Source organism: Erpetoichthys calabaricus, chromosome 8 (assembly GCF_900747795.2).
Source record: "Erpetoichthys calabaricus chromosome 8, fErpCal1.3, whole genome shotgun sequence".
Taxonomy (NCBI): Eukaryota; Metazoa; Chordata; class Cladistia; order Polypteriformes; family Polypteridae; genus Erpetoichthys; species Erpetoichthys calabaricus.
Window position 1 is genome coordinate 100129813 of NC_041401.2, and position 20853 is coordinate 100150665.

General features: G+C 36.1%; 1 protein-coding gene across 5 annotated transcripts in view; it reads left to right on the plus strand.

Annotated features, from left to right (window-relative positions):
* The window catches only part of cux1b (cut-like homeobox 1b), a 559925-nt gene that overhangs the window by 234379 nt on the left and 304693 nt on the right, over positions 1-20853 (plus strand). For all 5 annotated transcript variants that reach the window (XM_051930773.1, XM_051930770.1, XM_051930772.1 and 2 more), the window contains exon 4: positions 10035-10113. In XM_051930773.1, the coding sequence (XP_051786733.1) occupies positions 10035-10113 (79 nt within the window). The remainder of the gene's footprint in view (positions 1-10034; positions 10114-20853) is intronic.

Sequence of the window (20853 nt, forward strand, 5' to 3'; positions counted from 1 at the left end):
CCTTGCAAGCTGGAAGGATGATGTTCCAATTGTTGGAGGAACTTGAAAGTGGCCAACATCTGTTTCTGACCTAAAGGTGGCAGATGATTGCAACTCGAGCATCAATGATAAGCTATCATGCAGAGTCAGTACTCCTCATAAGTGAGACATGTACAGCATATTGCAATGGTTCTGTGGACCATGTGCAATTACTCGCCCTTTAGTATTGTTAAGGTTAAGGTGAGTATAGAGCAAGATCTTGGCAAAAGAGGGATTACTCCTGTAAAGAAAAACACCTTGGCCCAATGGAGAATCTGAACCAATAACCAGCGAATGCTATGCAGAAGGAACCTGGAGTGTTCAAAGTGTATTTCAAATTGGGTAACTAGCAAATGTAGTTAAGGAGATAGAGTTTATGGGGATCGATATCATGGGTGTCTTGGAGACTTTGTGGAAAAATAACAGAATTTTATACAGAAGATCACCAGGGATATAAAGAAAATACAAAATAATAATCTCAAAAAAAGAATGCAAATGAGGAGGAGTTGCTACAATTCCAAGTGAAAGAACTCAAAAAGCATGGATCTCATGAAACAATATCTGATAGAATTATAATTTACTCCATAATAGAGGATGAAGAGAAGGAATACTTTTGAAGATCTTGATTTGCTTATTAAAAGGGTGAAAATTCATCAAGAATTTGTAACAATAATGGGGGATTTTAATGTAAAGGTAATAATGCTATATGGACTTGGTGAGGAAATCAAAATGGTAAAGACTTACAGATTTTTAAAAGAAACATAATACTTACAGAATTTCAGTCACAATACATGGTTCTGATAGAAAGAAAATGCAAGATACACCTGGGACTTACAGATTTTTAAAAGAAACATAATACTTACAGAATTTCAACAGTCACAAATACATGGTTCTGATAGAAAGAAAATGCAAGATACACCTGGAAGTCAACAGATGTCAAAACAAGAAATCAAATAGACTATATCCATCCATCCATCCATTATCCAACCCGCTATATCCTAACTACAGGGTCACGGGAGTCTGCTGGAGCCAATCCCAGCCAACACAGTGTGCAAGGCAGGAATTAAACCCCAGACAGGGCGCCAGGCCACCGCAGAATAGACTATATTGTAGTAGAAAATGGCTTTCAAAATAGTGTTGGATAAAGTAATGCAATATCAAAAGCTGATTGTGGATCTGAACACAACCCTGTAGTTACATCAGTTAGAATAAAACTAAAGATGACAATAAATCAATGGAAAGAGAGTCATTAAAGGTTAAAAGAAATAAGACTGAAATTTGCAGCACAACTTGAGGAAAAACATTTCAAAGCTAAAGAGGTTTTAACATTGGCAGATAATTAAACTATTTTGTAAGAAATAAAAATTGTATAACCTAAGTACCAGAAGCATTTAGCAAACAATGGATTCTCAGTATACCAGTAGAAATGAGACACAGAAATGTTTGTATATCATTTTTATCGTGGTTAAAGACATCAGAAAACTGCCTTTGTTACTTGTTGTGAAAGAGGTGGAACATGGTGGGGATTGGGTATTTCATTACCTTATGCAACAGCCGGTACTTTTCACAACACTTCCAGAAACTGTTTCCAATCATATTTTCTGACTTTGAAGAGGATATGCATCCCTATCCCCAATCAGCCCCCTTTCATTCTCCAAAATTATTATTAGATTTTATCACATCTTTGGACTTTGAAAAGAGCCATTCCCCAACTCCCGCAAGCCAGTAAGAAGCCAAGAAGACAGTATGGTTATTAGTTCCACTTTAAACACTGATGATACTGATAGTAAAGTAGCCCTGGATTAATCATTAAGCAAAATAAGGACATGCTTAGGTCAGTAAGAGAAATGGAGCAGCAGAGAGAAAACTTTTAAGAATAAGAAAAGTTATGAGTAGGCAACAATAAGCAGCATTTTTACATCTTTTGTTTACATCCATGAATACGGAAATGCTGTATATCTTCAATGTTAGAAAGTTTCTTTAGAATTTCTGTAGAAAATGGATTTTGAAAATCATTCATACGACAAGTGTGAAAGTTTTCTTTTCTAGGCTGTATCGTAGGGCATGGTTTGATTCAGTAAATGGGGATATAAATTTTGTTGGTTCGTCTTTATATAATTTTTCTTATTGTTCATAAAGATGTTTTGTTTTGAAAGAGGCATTATTAAAGTCTGATTAGGCTTGCTTGTTTTTCTTCAATTGAGAAATGAAAGGAGTTGGGAAGAAAAGCTCCTTTGGATATTTACTTTTTTATTGTCAATCTTTTTTTTTTTTTTTTATATAGTATAATTTATAAAGTACACATTTTCAACAATCTTGTGTCTTGTTCTAATGAAATTTGTGCAATGTATGTGTATTTCTTTTTTAGTTCTTATTTTTTATTCTACACAGTAATGATATCATCAATATAAATTAGATCGTTGAATAAAATCATTCTTTGAAATAAAACAACTTAAAACTCAGTTGTTCAGGAAGGAGATTTAATTTACCCTTAAATTCTGACCTTTTCCTTTAAACATTACCCCTGTCCAGATGCTCAGGATGATTTGTTTATATCACAAATTGTTATTTCTTCAGGGTTTTCTTGTAGGATTTGTATTTGTGGATTTTCTTGTGTTTATTGTCAGCTATTTCAAATTTAAAACTTTGTGTTTCCTATATTTATCTTATTTAGTGTTTATGCTAATATTATATTGTATCTAGTATTGTGTATTTTTTCCTGCTTTTGCCCTATAGGTTCATTCTGAAATTCTGTGAAGTGCTTAGAGTATGAGAAAACTGCTATATAGATAAAATGTATTTATATTGTTGTTGTTGTTAACCATTACTTCAGTTGATTAAAGTTGTCCATCCATCAATTTTCCAACCGCTGAGATCCAAACACAGGGTCATGGGGGTCTGCTGGAGCCAATCCCAGCCAACATAGGGCGCATGCAGGGAACCAGTCCTGGCAGGGTATACTAGGGACAATTTAGAATCGCCAATCCACCTAACCTGCATGTCTTAGAGGAAACCCATGCAGACACGGGGAGAACATGCAAACTCCACGCAGGAAGGACTTGGGGAACAACTCGGGTCTCCATTCTGCGAGGCAGCAGCGCTACCACTATGCCCTCCATGCTGCCCTGATTAAAGTTGTCCTTTTAGGTCCCTCTTTTGCCGCTCTGACCCATTTGAGGGCATCGACTTCACAAGTGCTGCAATGAACTGTGTGTTTTGACATCTTCTCTTATGGCTAGCATTAAGATTTTCTGTAGTTTGTGCTACAGTAGTTTTTCCTTTGGGGATCAGAACCTGCGGGCTAGCCTTTTCGTTTCCTGTGTGCATCAGTAACCTTGGGCGCCCATGACCCTGTCGCTGATTCACCACTTGTCCTTTCTTGAATCCCTTTCATAGGTTCCAACCACTGCTTACCAGGAACACACCCATGAAACCTGCTACTTTGGAGATGCTCCTATCCAGTTGTCTAGTTAGAAACAATTTGGCCTTTGTCAAAATTACTCGGATTCTTACGCTTGCTCATTTTCCCTGCTTCCAGTGCATCACCTTCAAGAAGTGACTGTTTACCTGCTGCCTAATATATCCCAGTATTTGACAGGTGCTATTGTAGCAAGATAATCAAAGTTATTTGCTTTACTGATTAGTGTATAAAGATCTAAAGCAAAAAAAATTAAAAGGAATGTAGAAGAGCCAAAGAAAAGAATACTTTGAAAAAGAATATAAATAGTTTGAGGAATACAATAGTAACAGGCTATTATTCTATATAAATGATTAAAAAACAAACCAATAACTTCCATGAAAAAGAGTACATGAACTGGCATTAAGAATACGCATGGGACTATAATCATAGATGATTAAAAATTTTGTACAGATGGTGCAGAGTATACTGAAAAATTTCTATAATGACCTTAGGAGAGAAGGATCTGACTGGGGACACTGTTAGTAGAAAAAATTGTATATATGAAGAAGACTTTACACAGATAATAGCAGATCTGTTCTTCAACAAAGCAGAAGAAATTGACCAAATACTGACAGAATTCCTGAAACAACTAGGTGATAGAGGTATATAATTACGTAACAAAACTAATAAATAAAATATATAATACATGGATAATTCCAGTAGATGTTCTAAATATGTACATTAGTCCAATGCAAAAAAATAGGCCAAAGTCAAAGATTGTGTTGACTTTTGATGATCTGCTTATTTCACATGCATCCATCCATCCATCCATTTTCCAACCCGCTGAATCCGAACACAGGGGTCACGGGGGGTCTGCTGGAGCCAATCCCAGCCAACACAGGGCCATCAAGGGCAGGAACCAATCCTGGCAGGGTGCCAACCCACCGCAGGACGCACACAAACCCACACCCGACACAGCAAAGCACACACTAGGGGCTATTTAGAATCGCCAATCCACCTAACCAGCATGTCTTTGGACTGCGGGAGGAAACCGGAGCGCCCGTAGGAAACCCACGCAGACACGGGGAGAACATGCAAACTCCACGCAGGGAGGACCCGGGAAGTGAACCCATGGTCCCCAGATCTCCCAACTGCGAGGCAGCAGCGCCACCCACTGCGCCACCGTGCCGCTCCACCATGCATCTAAATACTGCTTAAATTAAGAAAAGAAATGAAAAACAATAGAACAAAATCAGAGAATTAGGTAGGTTTATATAAAGGGAAGATGAACGAAAGATGCAATTTTTTCTAATTAAGAATGCTTTATGACAGAGCTTTAGAAAACAAGGAAGACCTTATATATTGATTATAGAAAGCAATCGATAAAAGTTAAACATAATAAATTATTAGAGATTAGGGCAACCAATTATTAGAAGTTATTCCAGATACTGAAAGAAGAATTAACCACAACCAAATATTGGGATCTGAGCAAATGGAAAAAGGATATTTCATCATCTATATTTGTTTCACATATATATATATATATATATATATATATATATATATATATATATATATAAGTATATATATGTTTATAGTAGTAATAATTTATAGTAAATATTTAACAGCTGGATGGGAGAAGGATAAAGGGAATAAATATTGGGTGACACATAGTAAAACAATATAAGATGTGCACATAGCACAGCAAATTAGACCTACAGAAATAAATTGTCAATACAGTGATCCCTCGCTATATCGCGCTTCGCCTTTCGCGGCTTCAGTCCATCGCGGATTTTAATATGTAAGCATATTTAAATATATATCGCGGATTTTCGCTGCTTTGCGGGTTTCTGCGGACAATGGGTCTTTTAATTTCTGGTACATGCTTCCTCAGTTGGTTTGCTCAGTTGATTTCATACAAGGGACGCTATTGGCAGATGGCTGAGAAACTACCCAACTTACTTTCTCTCTCTCTCTCTCTCTTGCGCTGACGTAGGGGGGTGTGAGCAGGGGGGGCTGTGTGCAGCTGCTTCCTGAAGGACATGCTGCACAGTGCTTCGCATACTTAAAAGCTCAAAGGGCACGTATTGATTTTTGACTTTGTTTTTCTGTGGCTCTCTCTCTGTCTCTTCCTGCTCCTGACAGAGGGGGTGTGAGCTGCCGCCTTCAACAGCTTTGTACCGGCGGTGCTTCGCATACTTAAAAGCCCTATTGATTTTTTTTTTTGACTGCTTGCTTTGCACTCCTTTTGAAAAGGAAGATATGTTTGCATTCTTTTAATTGTGAGACAGAACTGTCATCTCTGTCTTGTCCATGGAGCACAGTTTAAAGTTTTGAAAAAGAGACAAATGTTTGTTTGCAGTGTTTGAATAACCGTTCCTGTCTCTCTACAAACCTCCTGTGTTTCTGCGCAAATCTGTGACCCAAGCATGACATTCTAAAAATAACCATATAAACATATGGTTTCTACTTCGCGGATTTTCCTATTTCGCGGGTGGCTCTGGAACGCAACCCCCGCGATGGAGGAGGGATTACTGTATTAATTATAGAAAGAAGGGAATATGGAATGGAATTCAACACAAAGAAGATCAAAGTAGTAATAATCTATTCTGTAGGAAAAGCATGTGAGATAGTAACCAAAGGAATGAAAATGGAGCAGGTTAATGAGTGCAATACTTGGGAAGCTGGATAACAGAAAATCAGCAAAGCAGTAATAAACACAAAACAGAATGGACAAAGGTGATTTTTTTTAGAAACAAGTAAAGAAAGGAGATTTAAAACATGATTCGCTGATTGCTAAAGTGTTACATTTTCTCAGTTTTGGGCTATCAGTGTGAAACGTTGACTCTGCATAAAAATCGGAAAAGGAAAATAGATGCCTACAGAAGAATTCTACAAATAAGCTTGATAAACAAATTAACTAACAAAGATGCATTGCTCAGAATAATAACAAAGAGGCATCTATGAATAGGTTGAACTCAAGGAAAGTGTCCTGGGCATGTAATGAAGTTTTCACCTGGAAGTTTGATCTTGAACATCTTAGAGGCAAGCATGGGCAGGTGAAGGGAAAAAAGACAAAGGAAGAACAAGGAGAACCAGACTAGATGATAAATAAAGAGGCTAGCAGAAAACAGAGTTCAGATGGAGAACCATTGATGGTCATCACCCTGATAGAGGATGACACCTGATAATAATAAAAGAATAAACAAAAGTGTTGATTTTGTGTCAGTTCCCAAAAGTACAGAATTGTATAACTTTTCAATTCTGAGCCAATACACAAATGAAAACCCGTAATCTTAGGATAATATTCAACTTTTCATCATAGAAATACTGCCATTTTGGAAAACAAGTCACGACTATGACTCTTAAGTATTAAGAGTACTTGCCATGCTTTTCACAGAAATGTGCAAAAAATTTCAAATTTATCATGATATGAAGAGATTGTAGTTGTTGTTTTAAAATGAATATCATTTCTGAATTCTTTTTTTCTAGGGCCTGTTTCCATGTATGACTATTACCATTATTCAAACTAGTTTCTTTCCCCTTCTCTTTTCTTCCACATGATACCACAAGATCACTTAAAAAAAATCAAAGTAACTCTTTCTTTGTTTAAAATCCAAAGTATTTTTACTCTATAGTACATTTGGTGGCATGCTTTGGGAGAATGTACATTCTGGCCCCATAAGCCTATCATGCAAAGAGTAGAAAGCATATTTTCAACTGTATGTATGAGGAGAATTCCAGAAGTTTAACTGTGCAGAATTCTACTGGATGAGAGCAGGTTCTGAAAATGCATGGCATAATGCATGAAATTCAGAATTGGTGAAGACAGCGGATTATAATTATGACCACATGGGGTTCCAGAGAGCCTCAATCCACAGACTCGGTAAAGCACTACACATTGAGTGAGTAAAATAAAGGATTTTTTTTATTCCACCAAAGCACATTTCACAATCACCTCTCCAATAATAAGCCACAAATATAATAAATGAAGCAATAAATCACCAGTTGTTCCTCCTTCACCTCCACTGAGTTTTGCCTTCAGTGTCCCGACTCTGACTTGACCATGTGTTGCAACAGGCTTACTTTTATGCTGAATCTGGGAATGCTTCTGGGGTCATACCAATGTCTTCCGGGGTGCACTTCTGCGCCATAAAGTAGGGAGGTCCTCCCCTGACAGCGCCCTCCACCGATACCCAGGGACTCCGACAAGGCTGCACTTTCGGACTCCTATTCCCAAGCACCCATGCGGTTGCTCCTACTGGGTTGCCATCTGAGGACCAGTGCCACCTGTCATTTGGGGAATGGAACCTCTCCTGAATCTCATCTTCTGCTGGTCCATCCAATGTACTAGTCCGGCTGGGCATAAAACACTTCTTCCCAACCAGGATGCCCATTCTCCTCCTACACAATTCAGTTATTATTTAAAGAGTATTCAAAATCTCCCTAGTCTATTCAGATGTTAAAATTGGCTTTAATCATTTTTGTAAACTTGTTGTACTATCCCAAAATATGTTTGAAATAGATTCTAAGTTTGAGTTATCCACATTACATTTGCTGAAGACTTGAGTAATGAAGTCTGAAGTTGTCTGTCTTAAGTTATATAAATCATTGATCAGTGATAGCTCTAAAAGTGGCAGGAAGAAATAGAATTCATTTCAGAACTGTGACTTTTTTTGAAAGTCTGACAATAATTGCAGAATGCTAATCACAAAAATTTGTGTAAGAAACCAGACAAGAAACAAGAACCACTTTGTTACATTTTTGCATCATTCGTTAAGCATCTGTTAAAGCCCTATGAAAGTCTGTCAACCTCCCTGATAAAATTGTATTTGTCTGTGTCAATGCACATCATTGTTAATACTTGTGTCAGTCAGACCTGTTCCATTACATTTGTTCATATTTTGCACAGTACAGTGCAGTTCATTGTGTTTCACTCAACAGTGGCAGTTAGGATTTATCTTCTAATGCTAAACATTAGATTGTGTAAATATTGATTATTTCAGTAAAGTCAGCAACAATGTTTTGTACTATATTTGAAAAGGTGTAATTTCGATTCTGGAGTCTTTTTATGTCCAGTCTTTTATTAGGCAAGTTTGCTGAACTTGTCCACCATTCCTCCCACTCTATATTTTTAACCTGGTTGAGAGATATTCATTTCCTTTTTTTGTAAGATAAATTTTGCATGAATACAAAGTGCAGCTTTAGTAATTACTTACATTTTTTGGAGGAAATGAACTTGACTGATAATGCCTGTTTGGTATTTTCTGTCAAGTCTCAGAAGAAATTGTGAAAAAGGCAGATGTAATTAGGAAGTTTAAAAATATCTCTGTTTTGTTCTGGTGCATGCCTCTTTGTGATTGCTTGACATGCCTCTATGAAGCATCTTATAAGAAAACCAAGTCATTGGTAATACAGCCATTTTTTAATGTTGAAATAAAAATCTGTGATTGGTGATTATCCTGGAGTTTCTGTGTTGTTTTATATTTTTCAAAAAGGCGTTCTTTTGTCTGGAGTTTATATTTTTGTTTGTTATCATTTTCACCTTTTAAACAATAAGTTCAGTTTGTTACTGGTAAGATATTATTTCTGAGTGAGATTGCCTTTGTTCTACTTTTTGCTAAGTGTATAATGTTTAAGATTGTAACTATCGGGACATCATTCAAGGGATCATCAAAAGTGACGAACCTTTCTGTAGCGGTTTTGATTGGCCAAATCAATCTGTAATTTTTATCTATACATTCATCCATTTTCTGAACCAGTTTTTTCCTTTACATCTTTGCAAGGGGCAAGAGCATTTCCTTGCACTGCTGGGCACAGAACTTGGACTGTGACAGGGCAGCAGTCAATTAACCTTATATGCATGTCATCGGGATATACGAGCAAGCCATATTAATCAGAAAAAATACATGAAGTGGTGGTGACTTGTGAAGGCCATATAACCGTTCACTGAGTGCTAAGGATTTAAAAATTTCAGGTTGTTAGTTTTGAGCAGGTCTCGTTATAGGCAGGACAAAATGATGGAGTGAATTCCTCCCACATTCACATGTAGCCCTGCTATGCTTTTTTCACTTATTGGGAGAAGAAGGTAGCTGCACTTTGTTATACCTTATTTATACACATTAGTTTATTCATGGGAAAACATTAGAGCTTATTTGATGTGTTTAGGAATTCTCTTTTATTAAATGCTGTTTAGTATTCATTAAAATTAAATAATGAACGATTAAGTTATTTGTTTGTTACAAATTGTACATTGTTTCATAGTAAAATTTCTGCATTAACTGATGGTACTAAAATGGTATCTGCTCATAACTGTGGACTCTGAGCTTTAAAAATCACTGCTTTCTTTTCTTCTCCCTTGTACATATATCTTTGGAATGGTTTCACATATATAATAGAAATATCACACTGAGCTTACTGTGATTATGCATGTTTCATTCACATGTCTGTTCTTTTTTCCCTAGTAAGTATGTTTGTATTTTCATGATTTCAAGATTTGAGGATCAGCACAGAGTAGATTAAAATCTAGAAGTGGTGCACATGGGCACCCCAGGAACTGGCAGGAACAAAACTACACATCTCACTCTCATCCTCATCTGTTTTGCCTTTATTCCAGATTGATGCCTTGAGTAAACGAAGCAAAGAAGCAGAAGCAGCTTTCTTGAATGTTTATAAGAGACTAATCGATGTCCCAGGTAAGCTTTGGCTAGGTTTCACCCTGTGCAGTGTTTCCTGGAGCTCTGCTTTATGTCATACATAGTTTAAAAACCTGGGTCAGAAGTATTTCTATATTGAAACTTGCAGCTGTGCTCCATTCCAGGTTTTTGTGGTTGCCTGCATTTTGAAATGCAGACAGCTGGCACGCCTGGGGAACCACTTAGTGCATCAGTAAATTATGGCTGTTGTGGTTAGGAGTTCCCAGCCTTCCTATAGTAAGGCAAGGGGGGTGGGGGGTAAGAGCTTGTAACATGCTGCTACACAGAGAACGGAAGCCTTGCCAAGGCGGATGAAGAGCACCTAGAGACATTCTGTTGTCATCTGTGACGTCAGCTTGAGTTACACTGGGGCTGCTGTACCATTCCATCTCTTACTTTTTCTGTATTGTCCAGTGAGCCCTTGCAATACTTACAGAATACACTCATAAATGAACCCATACTTGTACACATTAAGCCAATTATAGAAACTATTTAACCTAATAGTGTTGTCTTGGAGAAGTGGGACGAAACGTAAAAATAAAGAGAAAACCCACAATGAGAATGTACAACCTCCACATAGGCAGCTATGTTTGAACTCTATTTTACTACTAATTAGCTTTAATATTCTTGCCTTTCTCTTCTGTAGTTGCCATAGTGTATCTTTTGTTGACCAGGCTGCGACTATCTACATTTGATGCTTTCATCTCTTCATTTTTCGTTTTTCATCTCTTCATATTAAATGAATTGTCATGTTGGTGTTTTATTTATGTTCAGACCATTTCTGCTCATGTTCCATTTTGGTAGTGCTTTCATTGAATTTATGTCTCATTTGTTATAAATTCTAACATTATTCATTTTTGTTTTGTTGAGTTTTTGAGCCTTACTTGCACACTTGTAATTTAAAAAAAGTAAAATGTGCAGTACCATTTGAATATTAAGTAATTGTTATTGTTCCTTAATGCACATGAAAGTACTTTCTTGAAGTTAAAGTTCAGAAACTAATTTACCTGACTTGTCATTCTTTACACATTTGTGCAGAACGTGTTACCTGTTAACCAGTTTTATTATTACTCTGAGTGTTTCTACTGATTGCATTGCTACTTTGAATGGATCCTTGAGTATCTGTGCCATTTACTTTTTGATGGAGCCTATTGTTGCTCTCTTACCTTTGTGCCACACTTCACTGGTTGGGAGACCAGTTTTATTATTACTCTGAGTATTTCTACTAAGGTTGCATTGCTACTTTGAATGGATCCTTGAGTATCTGTGCCATTTACTTTTTGATGGAGCCTATTGTTGCTCTTTTACCTTTGTGCCACACTTCACTGGTTGGGAGACCAGTTTTATTATTACTCTGAGTATTTCTACTAAGGTTGCATTGCTACTTTGAATGGATCCTTGAGTATCTGTGCCATTTACTTTTTGATGGAGCCTATTGTTGCTCTTTTACCTTTGTGCCACACTTCACTGGTTGGGAAATGTGACATGCATGAATCTTAAATCTCGAGAAGACTGAATAGCACCATTAATTTTAGATATATTCTTAAGTAAATGGCATGTTTTTTTTGTTTCCATATTATTATCTTATTGTTCATTTACACTTATTGGGCAGACCACACTGGCAGTTTTCAATTAACTGAACCCCTCTGTCTTCTAGTGTTTTTCAATATTGTATTTTCAGCCTTTTCAATTGTTTCTGACCTCATTGATTGCAAATATATTTGACACATCTTTTAGCTTTGTAAATCCAGACTGTTATACTATTTTTCTCACCTAAATTTTGCTTCTGCTTCTCTCTTTCTCTCTTTCTATCTCTCTCTGAAGCAAATACACAGTCCTTTCTCCCCGCCGGGTTTCTCAGGGCTAATATAATCATATGATTACATAATTAACCCAGCTGTCTCATTAAGGAAAATCAACTAGAATTGGGGCATAATTAGTCATACAGCAATTAGTGTGCTGATGATGAGTGCTGATGAAAAGGCTTGTCTTGCTGGCAGGGGCTCATACCGAGACCACCCTTGATACATGCACTGATCACTCTGCTTGGGCACCCTTGTAGCTCTCCCACTGGGCAGGTCTTTTTTTTAATATACTGAGGTGGGAGGGGTATATGTATACTGCATAATAACAGAGAAATAAAAGTGTCCATTTCTGCCCCCATTTCTTTTGTTGTCTTCTGTATGCCAAACAGGCAGCACATTGACTTGGAGGACTGCCATCATATGCATAAAGGAGAAAAGCAAAGAGCAGTTTTTTATTCATTGCTACAGAATGAAAGCAGATTTATGGATGCTTTTGTTAATTTTGTGGCTTTTGTTCCATTAGGTAATAAATATTTACATTGTGATTTCTTTGTAATAGTATCCTGTATAACTAGAGTTGGACCTTAATCTATCTTCTGCTGTATATCAATGTGGTGAAAATAGATTAATGAGGAAAATCATGTAAGTTCTGCTTTCTTTCAAAAGGCTCAAAAGTGTTTAGTCATTTGGGAAAAGAGTCTTTGAGTGTCTGTTCTGAATCTTGCCTGTTAAGGACACCAAATCTAGCTGTACTAGGTTCATACATCAGCCTGAAGTGCTGACTTGTTCAAGAAAAAGGTAAGACGGTCACTAAATATAAATTGCTTATAGGTTATTTTTTACTTTAGTTTTTTTTAAAGAATCAGTTTTTTTACTTGTAATTTTAAGGGTTTTCTGAATAGGGATTAATAAAGTATCTATCTATCTATCTATCTATCTATCTATCTATCTATCTATCTATCTATCTATCTATCTATCTATCTATCTATCTATCTATCTATCTATCTATCTATCTATCTATCTATCTATCTATCTAATTTTTCTAAGTACATTACCCCAGTTTTAAGTATCCACTAATGTTCAAAATGAACATATAGTATATTTTCCTCCATCTACTCAGTTCTTGGACATTGATGACATTTTTGGATCGGCTCATCATAATGATATACCTGCTTCAGACAAGTAGCTGCCCTTTATAGACTTCTGGCATACTAACACCGCCTTGTTCTCATTAACAGTTACACTACAAAATGGAAAAACCATGTGCTCAAAATATTGTATTTAGAAAGTCATATTATTGCATGTAATGGGAAATATGAAAAATCCTTTACCTAATTGTTTTAACCATACAACCTCATTACTGCTAGATTTGTGAATGGGACCCATCAGAGTGCTTTTATTTCTCTACAGATGTGACCATTGAGGGAATTTTGCAATCCAAAAAAAAAGAAACAGACAGTAGAACAATCAATTTATCATTAATGTGCTGTAAACAAAAATCTTTTCACATTGTCAAGAATACAGGCATTCATTTCAAATGATAAATTTCAGGGGATTTGATTTCTAGCTTAACACTTCAGTAACAACTTCTGCTTCAATTCCATAGCACTCACTCAGTGGTAACAAGGAATCTTCCTCAGATTCGTCAGGTTCTTAATGAGTTACTTATGCTAGATACATCAGCATAGCTTGATACTTACTTGACCTCACAAGAAACAATAACTTCAACTTTGTGCTTGCAAGTGCTCTTTATAGAATATTTGATCTTTAATCACATTGATTTTTAACTCAGTACCTTTATCATATGGCCCTGCAGTTTACCACTGCTTCCTGGTGCTGGTTAAAAGGGAGCCACCAACATTTATAGCAGCACTCTTTGAAGCTATCAGAAGTGCATGGGCTTGTTCTTTTGCCTCATCCTCAAGGAGGCAGTATGGTATAGAGGTTAAGGCTTTGGACTTCAAACCCTGAGGTTGTACGTTCTTTTCCTGCTATTGACACTCTGCAACCATAAGCAAGTCACTTGACCTACCTGTGCTTCAATTGCAAAACCAAAAGAAATGTAACCAATTGTATCATAAATGTTGCAAGTCGCCTTGGAAAAAGATTTCAGCCAAATAAGTAGATCTAAACATGTTTGTGCTTGGCATTAATATAAGAAGGCAGGCTAAGATGCAGTACTGCATTTGTACTTAAATGCAATTTGCCAATGTGACGGCATAGGATGAGGGAACATGAATTCTGAGTTAGATGTCCATTTGCAAGATTGTATTCAAATCACTTCATGAGGTTTTGACCAGTCCCTGTGGTGAATTGTTGGTCATATTAGGCAAAGTGCTCTCAGCTTTGATTGTCCACTTAATTGCCAGACATTCTTTTTTGGTTCATTCATTCTGCTCCTTATAAAGAAAGATTTTGCTCATATGTAAGAATGGATTTGCCTTATTTTCAGAAAGTTTTACCATCACAGCTCAGGGGCCTAATGTGTGGCATTAGTTTGCCAGATATCCCCCTTTGTAATGCTCTGGGTTTCCTATAATGGAATGTGAAGACTTTCAGTTTGCATCATGAATTGTTCTTTCAACAATACAGAGCATCAGCATAATTTGCAAACTCAGAGATAACTTCTTCATAACAAACAGCTGATCTTTCTTTGAACTGACTTTGTATTATTAGTGTGTAGTGAGAAGTCGAGCAAAATGACACCTTTTATTGGCTAAATAAAAGACTACAATATGCAAGCTAAAGGCTAACTTTTTAGTTAGCCAACAAACGGTGTCATTTTGCTTGACTTCTGACTACATTCATAATGGCTAACACGGTACAACACCCTATTATTAGTCTGTAAAATTTAAGTTTTTCCCTTTGCAGTCTTATTATTTTCCTCCCTTGTCCATGATGAAACAAAGAAAACTGTTTTTTTACATTCTAAATTTTCGCTACTTATATTTGCTCAACATTGCAAATTTTTCTGCCTAGAAAAGCCTACAGACACATTCTCCATCATTGATAAATAGAATTGTTATGCTTTCAGAAGGGGAATATTGTGATTGATACATAAAAAATGCATTATCCGATACAGTGGAACCTTGGTTCACGACCATAATTCGTTCCAAAACTCTGGTCGTAAACCAATTTGCTCGTGAACCGAAGCAATTTCCCCCATAGGATTGTATGTAAATAGAATTAATCCGTTCCAGACCATACGAACTGTATATAAATATATATTTTTTGTAACGTTTTTAAGCACAAATATAGTTAATTAAACCATAGAATGCACAGCGTAATAGTAAACTAAATGTAAAAACATTGAAAAACACTGAGAAAACCTTGAACAACAGAGAAAACTAACACTGCAATAGTTCGTGCTATAGCGCTACCAACCGCTGGCTAAAAATATTTTTTTAATGAGTTTTAAGCACAGGGATAAAAATGAACATTTGAGAAAATCCGTAATTTAATAAACCACCAAGAAAAGTAACATTGCAACAATGCATGCTACAAACCGATCGCTGTAAACAGAAGTGAAAACAAAATCAAGCCCAGTGCATTCTCGTGCTGCCTGTGTGTGTGCGCGTCTCTCTCTCGCGCTGCCTGTGTGTGTGCGTCTGTCTCTCTCGGCTGCCTGTGTGTGTGTGTGTGTGTGTGTGTGTGTGTGGCACGCTCTCTCTCTTGCTCGCTGCACAGGAAATGCACAGGGAGAGACTGAACATGTACAAACCGAAAGGGAAACTGGCTTGTTCGTATACCGAGTGTTTGGTCGTGAACCGAGGCAAAAGTTTGGCAAACCGATTTGTACATGTACCGAGACGTTCGTGAACCGAGGTTTCACTGTACTAACAATTTAAAAAGAGGGAGGTGTGATATTTAAAAATATGGTGCATGGGGAAAGCCTACTGGTAGTTAATGCGATTAAAGTAATCAAAAACAACATTCTTCGTCTGCCCAATGGTCATCTCCTTCACTGAAATAAAATGTTTTTATTGAACTTGGCACTGCTATCTTGCACAGGCAGGCAGTATTTGTCTTTGATCATGTGTCTCAATTAACACTTACATGCCGACTTCACCCACCACTATTGTAAAGGGTTTGTTAAAAATAGCATAAACTGATTATTATTTCTAGCTACCTAGCTCTGCACAGGAATTGCTTCATTTTAAATATTTTTTCATTGTTCCTATGAAATGAGTTTTAAATATTAGACTCTGATCATTTGTTTAGTTTTTTTCAAAAAAAAGGCTGCAGAGTTTCAAATGGAAATGTTTACAAATGCATATGAAGAAGTGTGAATGGTCATATCTGTAGTATAAGAGCCAGTGTAAACTGCATTTAAACCTTTAAACCTTGCTATTTGTCAAATGCTTATTTGTGTTACGCATGATAAACTTCTATACTCTTACCACTTTTACTCTACTTTGGTAGTGAGGTAACTTCAAGCACAATCTTTTAGTATGAGAAAATGTACATTTGCAATAGGTACATTTTACTTTTTAGAGTAATCTTTTTGGTTCACCTCTTGTAAAGCAATAACAAAAACTTAGCTCATAAACTTCAAAAGTTATTTTTGTTGGTCATATAATTCCCACTGGGTGGTGAGCAGTGTGTGTCCTCTGTTCTATATTTGGGCTTCCTGGTATAGTTTCTAGTATATGGAAAACTCAAGGTTGCTACCTTCAGTTTGCCACCAGCAGTTACTCTTACTGCACAGAAAGAGTCAGGTGAAAGGATGCAGTTGTATTTATTCAAAAGAAGTATCACAGCTATTATCACAGTAGAACAAAAAATTCAGAGAACAATAAAAAAAAAAAAAAACCTTACAAGACCTTTTAGTGTAGATGTGACTTTGTGGGACATCCAGAAATGTTTTGGGGTTGGTGTGGCATGTGAGGGAATAATTAAATAAATAATTCCTGCCAGGAAATGTTCATAAAGGAAAAAAAAATTCTCAAAAGCTTACCAGCATACTGACTTTATACCTTAATTTGAAAAGCACTTTATTGTTGGTCATGTTACCACTTTAGTGCAGGTCATGTTCATAGATGTTTTGCTAGTAATCATAAACGGCAATGCTGAACACTGCGCCACAGTCTAGATTACAGGTTAAGATGTTGGTTTATAGGGCTTTCATTAAGTATTCCACAGACATTTTATTAAATTAAATGTGCCTGTAGGTTTGTAAAACAATGCATTTCACTGCGTCACAGTGCAAATTATATATAATATGTTGGTTTAATTTTACTGAGTAGCTTTTATGCAGGTGTCCTAACCCCTTTAAAGAGGGAGTGATGAGTATATGTTTTAAAGAGGACACGTGAAAAGTTAATATTTTGTCAGCAGTGACACTGTGAATTATGAGTGAGACAAACTGAGCTCTAATTAATTTGTTTCACAGATGTAATAGTAGGCAGATCAGGAGTTATACCAATCACTAATTTCATGTTACTGAATTGGCCAATTCCAATACTGATTCAGATTTTTCTCCTTTAGCCCATGAAGCCTTATATATTAAACTGTTAAATTTGGTATTTTTTAAATTAAACTGTAGACCATTTGCGTTACCTGTGCATTTTTTATTAACAAAATTAAATTCTTTAGGCTTATTGTTTAGTGGCATTAAAAAAACTAAAATACATAAAATTTCCTTAAAATACATACTTGTTTAAATAGTAAAATATGTACAGAAAATATTTATCCACAATAAGTATGGCATAAAAGAAATAAAATGGTTCTCATAATTACAAGCTGTCATATTGTCTAATTTCATCTGTAATGTACTTACCTGAAACAAAGCTTAATTTAAAAAAGTAGTTTTCACCATTAGTCTAAAAACAAAACAAATATATTCTTACACGTTGATTCAGGTAATTGATATTATCAGTCAAACGCTGTTTAAATGTACATATACATGAATTTATAGGTTTTAATCATTTTTAATAATTAATTTCTCTACATCTTTTTTGCTTTTAAAATATAGATTTGCTATATTTGTTCAGGTGTTGTTTTTGTTTTATTTGTTTTACAGTGTACTAGCTAGACATTGCTAATTCTTGAGGTGCAATTGTAAATATGGATTACTATTTTAATTATGCAGTACTTCTTTCTTACCAAAAGTTGTACAATATGACACACACACAACAAATAATACACAGTACAAACCCTTTGATGCAAGGCTAACATGCTTAATAACCTTACATGTAAAATAGGCTTGTTAGCTAAACAGTAAAATTTTTCTATCGTTTACTATGTAGCAATTTCAAATTCTTCTTTATCATTTCTTTTTCTAATTGAGAATTTGAGCTTCTGTACTTAACATGAGCTCAGCTCACCATCCATACTCAAAGAAGCAGTGTCTGTTTTAATCAAAGGACCAAATTAAAAAGTCTGAATTCAGTAAAGTATCATTTCTTCCAATTAATTCCTCTGATTTCTTTTTCTCAGTGTATTATTTTATATTCTTTAATGTAAAGGCTAATATGTCTATCTTCTCTCTCTCTGGTAAAGTTTTCTTGGCTGCTTTCTATTTACAGGTGGTTTCATCAAATAAAAAAAAGAAAGACATGCACTAGCTCAACTACCATAAAACCTCAAGTACAGGAGGAGTATAACTAAACCACTGTAAAGCTTAGGCTTAAGCAAGGGCTGGAAAAATAATTTTTTATAATTGGCCAATTTACCAATCACTAATCAAGTTTTTCGTAGGAAAAATCAGCCCAATTTAGATTGTCTGCAAATTGATCGGAGCATTACTAGGCAAAACAGTTCACATTTTTACAAGATTTGGTGATTACATGTCTTTTGCACTTCACACCACATAAAAACATCATTGCTAAACTCCTTAATAGCTTTCATACTAGTATGTATTTCAGGGTCTTTGTTAGTGAATTGGTTATTTGTTTATTGTTATGTATATGAAAAGATGGACATTGCAACAGAGCTTATATGTATATTCAAACAAAAGGGTATATGTTGTTATAGTGCGTAATTATTTATTAATACATTTTGTATTTGTTTAAAAAAATGCAATACTCACTGAAAGATGTGATCCCTGTATCTGCAGGGGTTTGGTTCTATGACCTCCTGCGGATACCAAAATCTATGGGTGCTCAAGTCCTTTGTATAAAATAAAGTAAAAAAAAGATTAAATATTTGCATAGCATTTCCTCCCATATACTTTAAATCATTTCTAGATTACTTATAATACCTAATAAAATGTAAAGGCTATGTAAATAGTTGTTATACAATACTGTATTGGAGATATTATTATTTGGGAATAATAACAAGAAAAAAAGTCTGCACATGTTCAGTACAGACGCAACACGAGTATGCCTAACTACAGAGTACACATTAGCAGCAATATAACATTTTCTTTTTTTCAACATTTGGAGATTTCTTTCATTTAATGATATGAAAGAGGAATACATAGAATAAAACACAGAACATTTAAAATGCAAGTACATCTAGAAAATATAATTATAAATAGAGAAAATATACATTTATTGTCTCTCACACATATACACTGTGTTAACACTCCAGTTGCAGAGTTTGACGCTTTGGAGCCTGGAGGATGCTCAGTAATACAGTAACAACCTGGGGCGTGCAAGAGATGGAGAAATAGAATTAGCCTATCTATAGTAATTACTAGTGAGTGGCCCTAGAAAGGACTGTTTGACTTCTAATGCACCGTTTATGCCTTGCCACTCAAGTCTTCAGCAATGCCACACATTCCCAGGTGCTTTGGCCCATTGTAACATCATGCATGCCAAATGAGTCCGCCTCACTATGCAGGTCAGAGGCAACCCACATGCCACACTGTTCCCCTGAGTCTCTGTGAACCCAGGGTCCAAACCTGAGACACGCTGCTGGCCAAGCATCTGGCCCAATAACCAACCAGGAGACCTGATCAAAGTGCTGTCTAAGTGCTGTGTCCATGTCCCCCAAAATGTAAATCAGCATGTACTGTCCTGTTGATATGCCTTTACAGCTATAGGCACTGATATGTCCATCTCTTTTTCTCTCTCTCAAGTTTTTCAGGGTCAAAAAAGATGAACTTCATGGCTTCATTCTTCCCTGTTTATAGGCCTGGTCCACGGAGAGGGACTGATTTAGCCTGTGGGCTAAATTTATGGCTGTGCCACCTCTTCTGGCGACTGCTCTGAGTCATGAAGAAAGTAGGTGATGTAGATAGCTATTGCACCTCCTCTTGCCCCGAGGTGGATTTGCGGACTTACCAGAGCCATCCAGATGATTCTGATGCACATATGTGTGACAACACATACACACAAATATATTATAATAGTGTCCTGGAAACTGTCAAAATTTTAAAATATATACATATGAGTTTTTAGTAACTCTTATGTGCCTGTTGTTGTTGGGTTTTATTTTCCCATAGAATGCATTTGCTCCTTGACAAACATATTGGGTATGGCTTTTGCAATTTGAAAATTGCATTATGTGAAATGAGTTCTTTTTTTGGTCCTACAAATAGTATTTTCTCTGTACCTGGGCAGCATTTACCAATGTTAGAACCCACAAAATCAGCATGAACCCAACTGTTCATGACAATAGATATAATACTCAAATTTATGTAAAGTGTATCGTCGATGAAACTAAATAAGTTGCTTTTACTATTTGGATAAGTATGTTTTATTAAATATTCCTATTTGTTTTGAAAATTCCCCTGGATTTTAGTCAGTAAGAAAAACAAAAAAAAAATCCTATTCTGTGCCTTGTGTAAGAATCAAATGCCTTATTGCACTTGTTTTGACTTTAGTTCTCTTGCATGCTTATGTCACAAAAATCAAGTACAGTAATCCCTCCTCCATCGCGGGGGTTGCGTTCCAGAGCCACCCGCGAAATAAGAAAATCCGCGAAGTAGAAACCATATGTTTATATGGTTATTTTTATATTGTCATGCTTGGGTCACAGATTTGCGCAG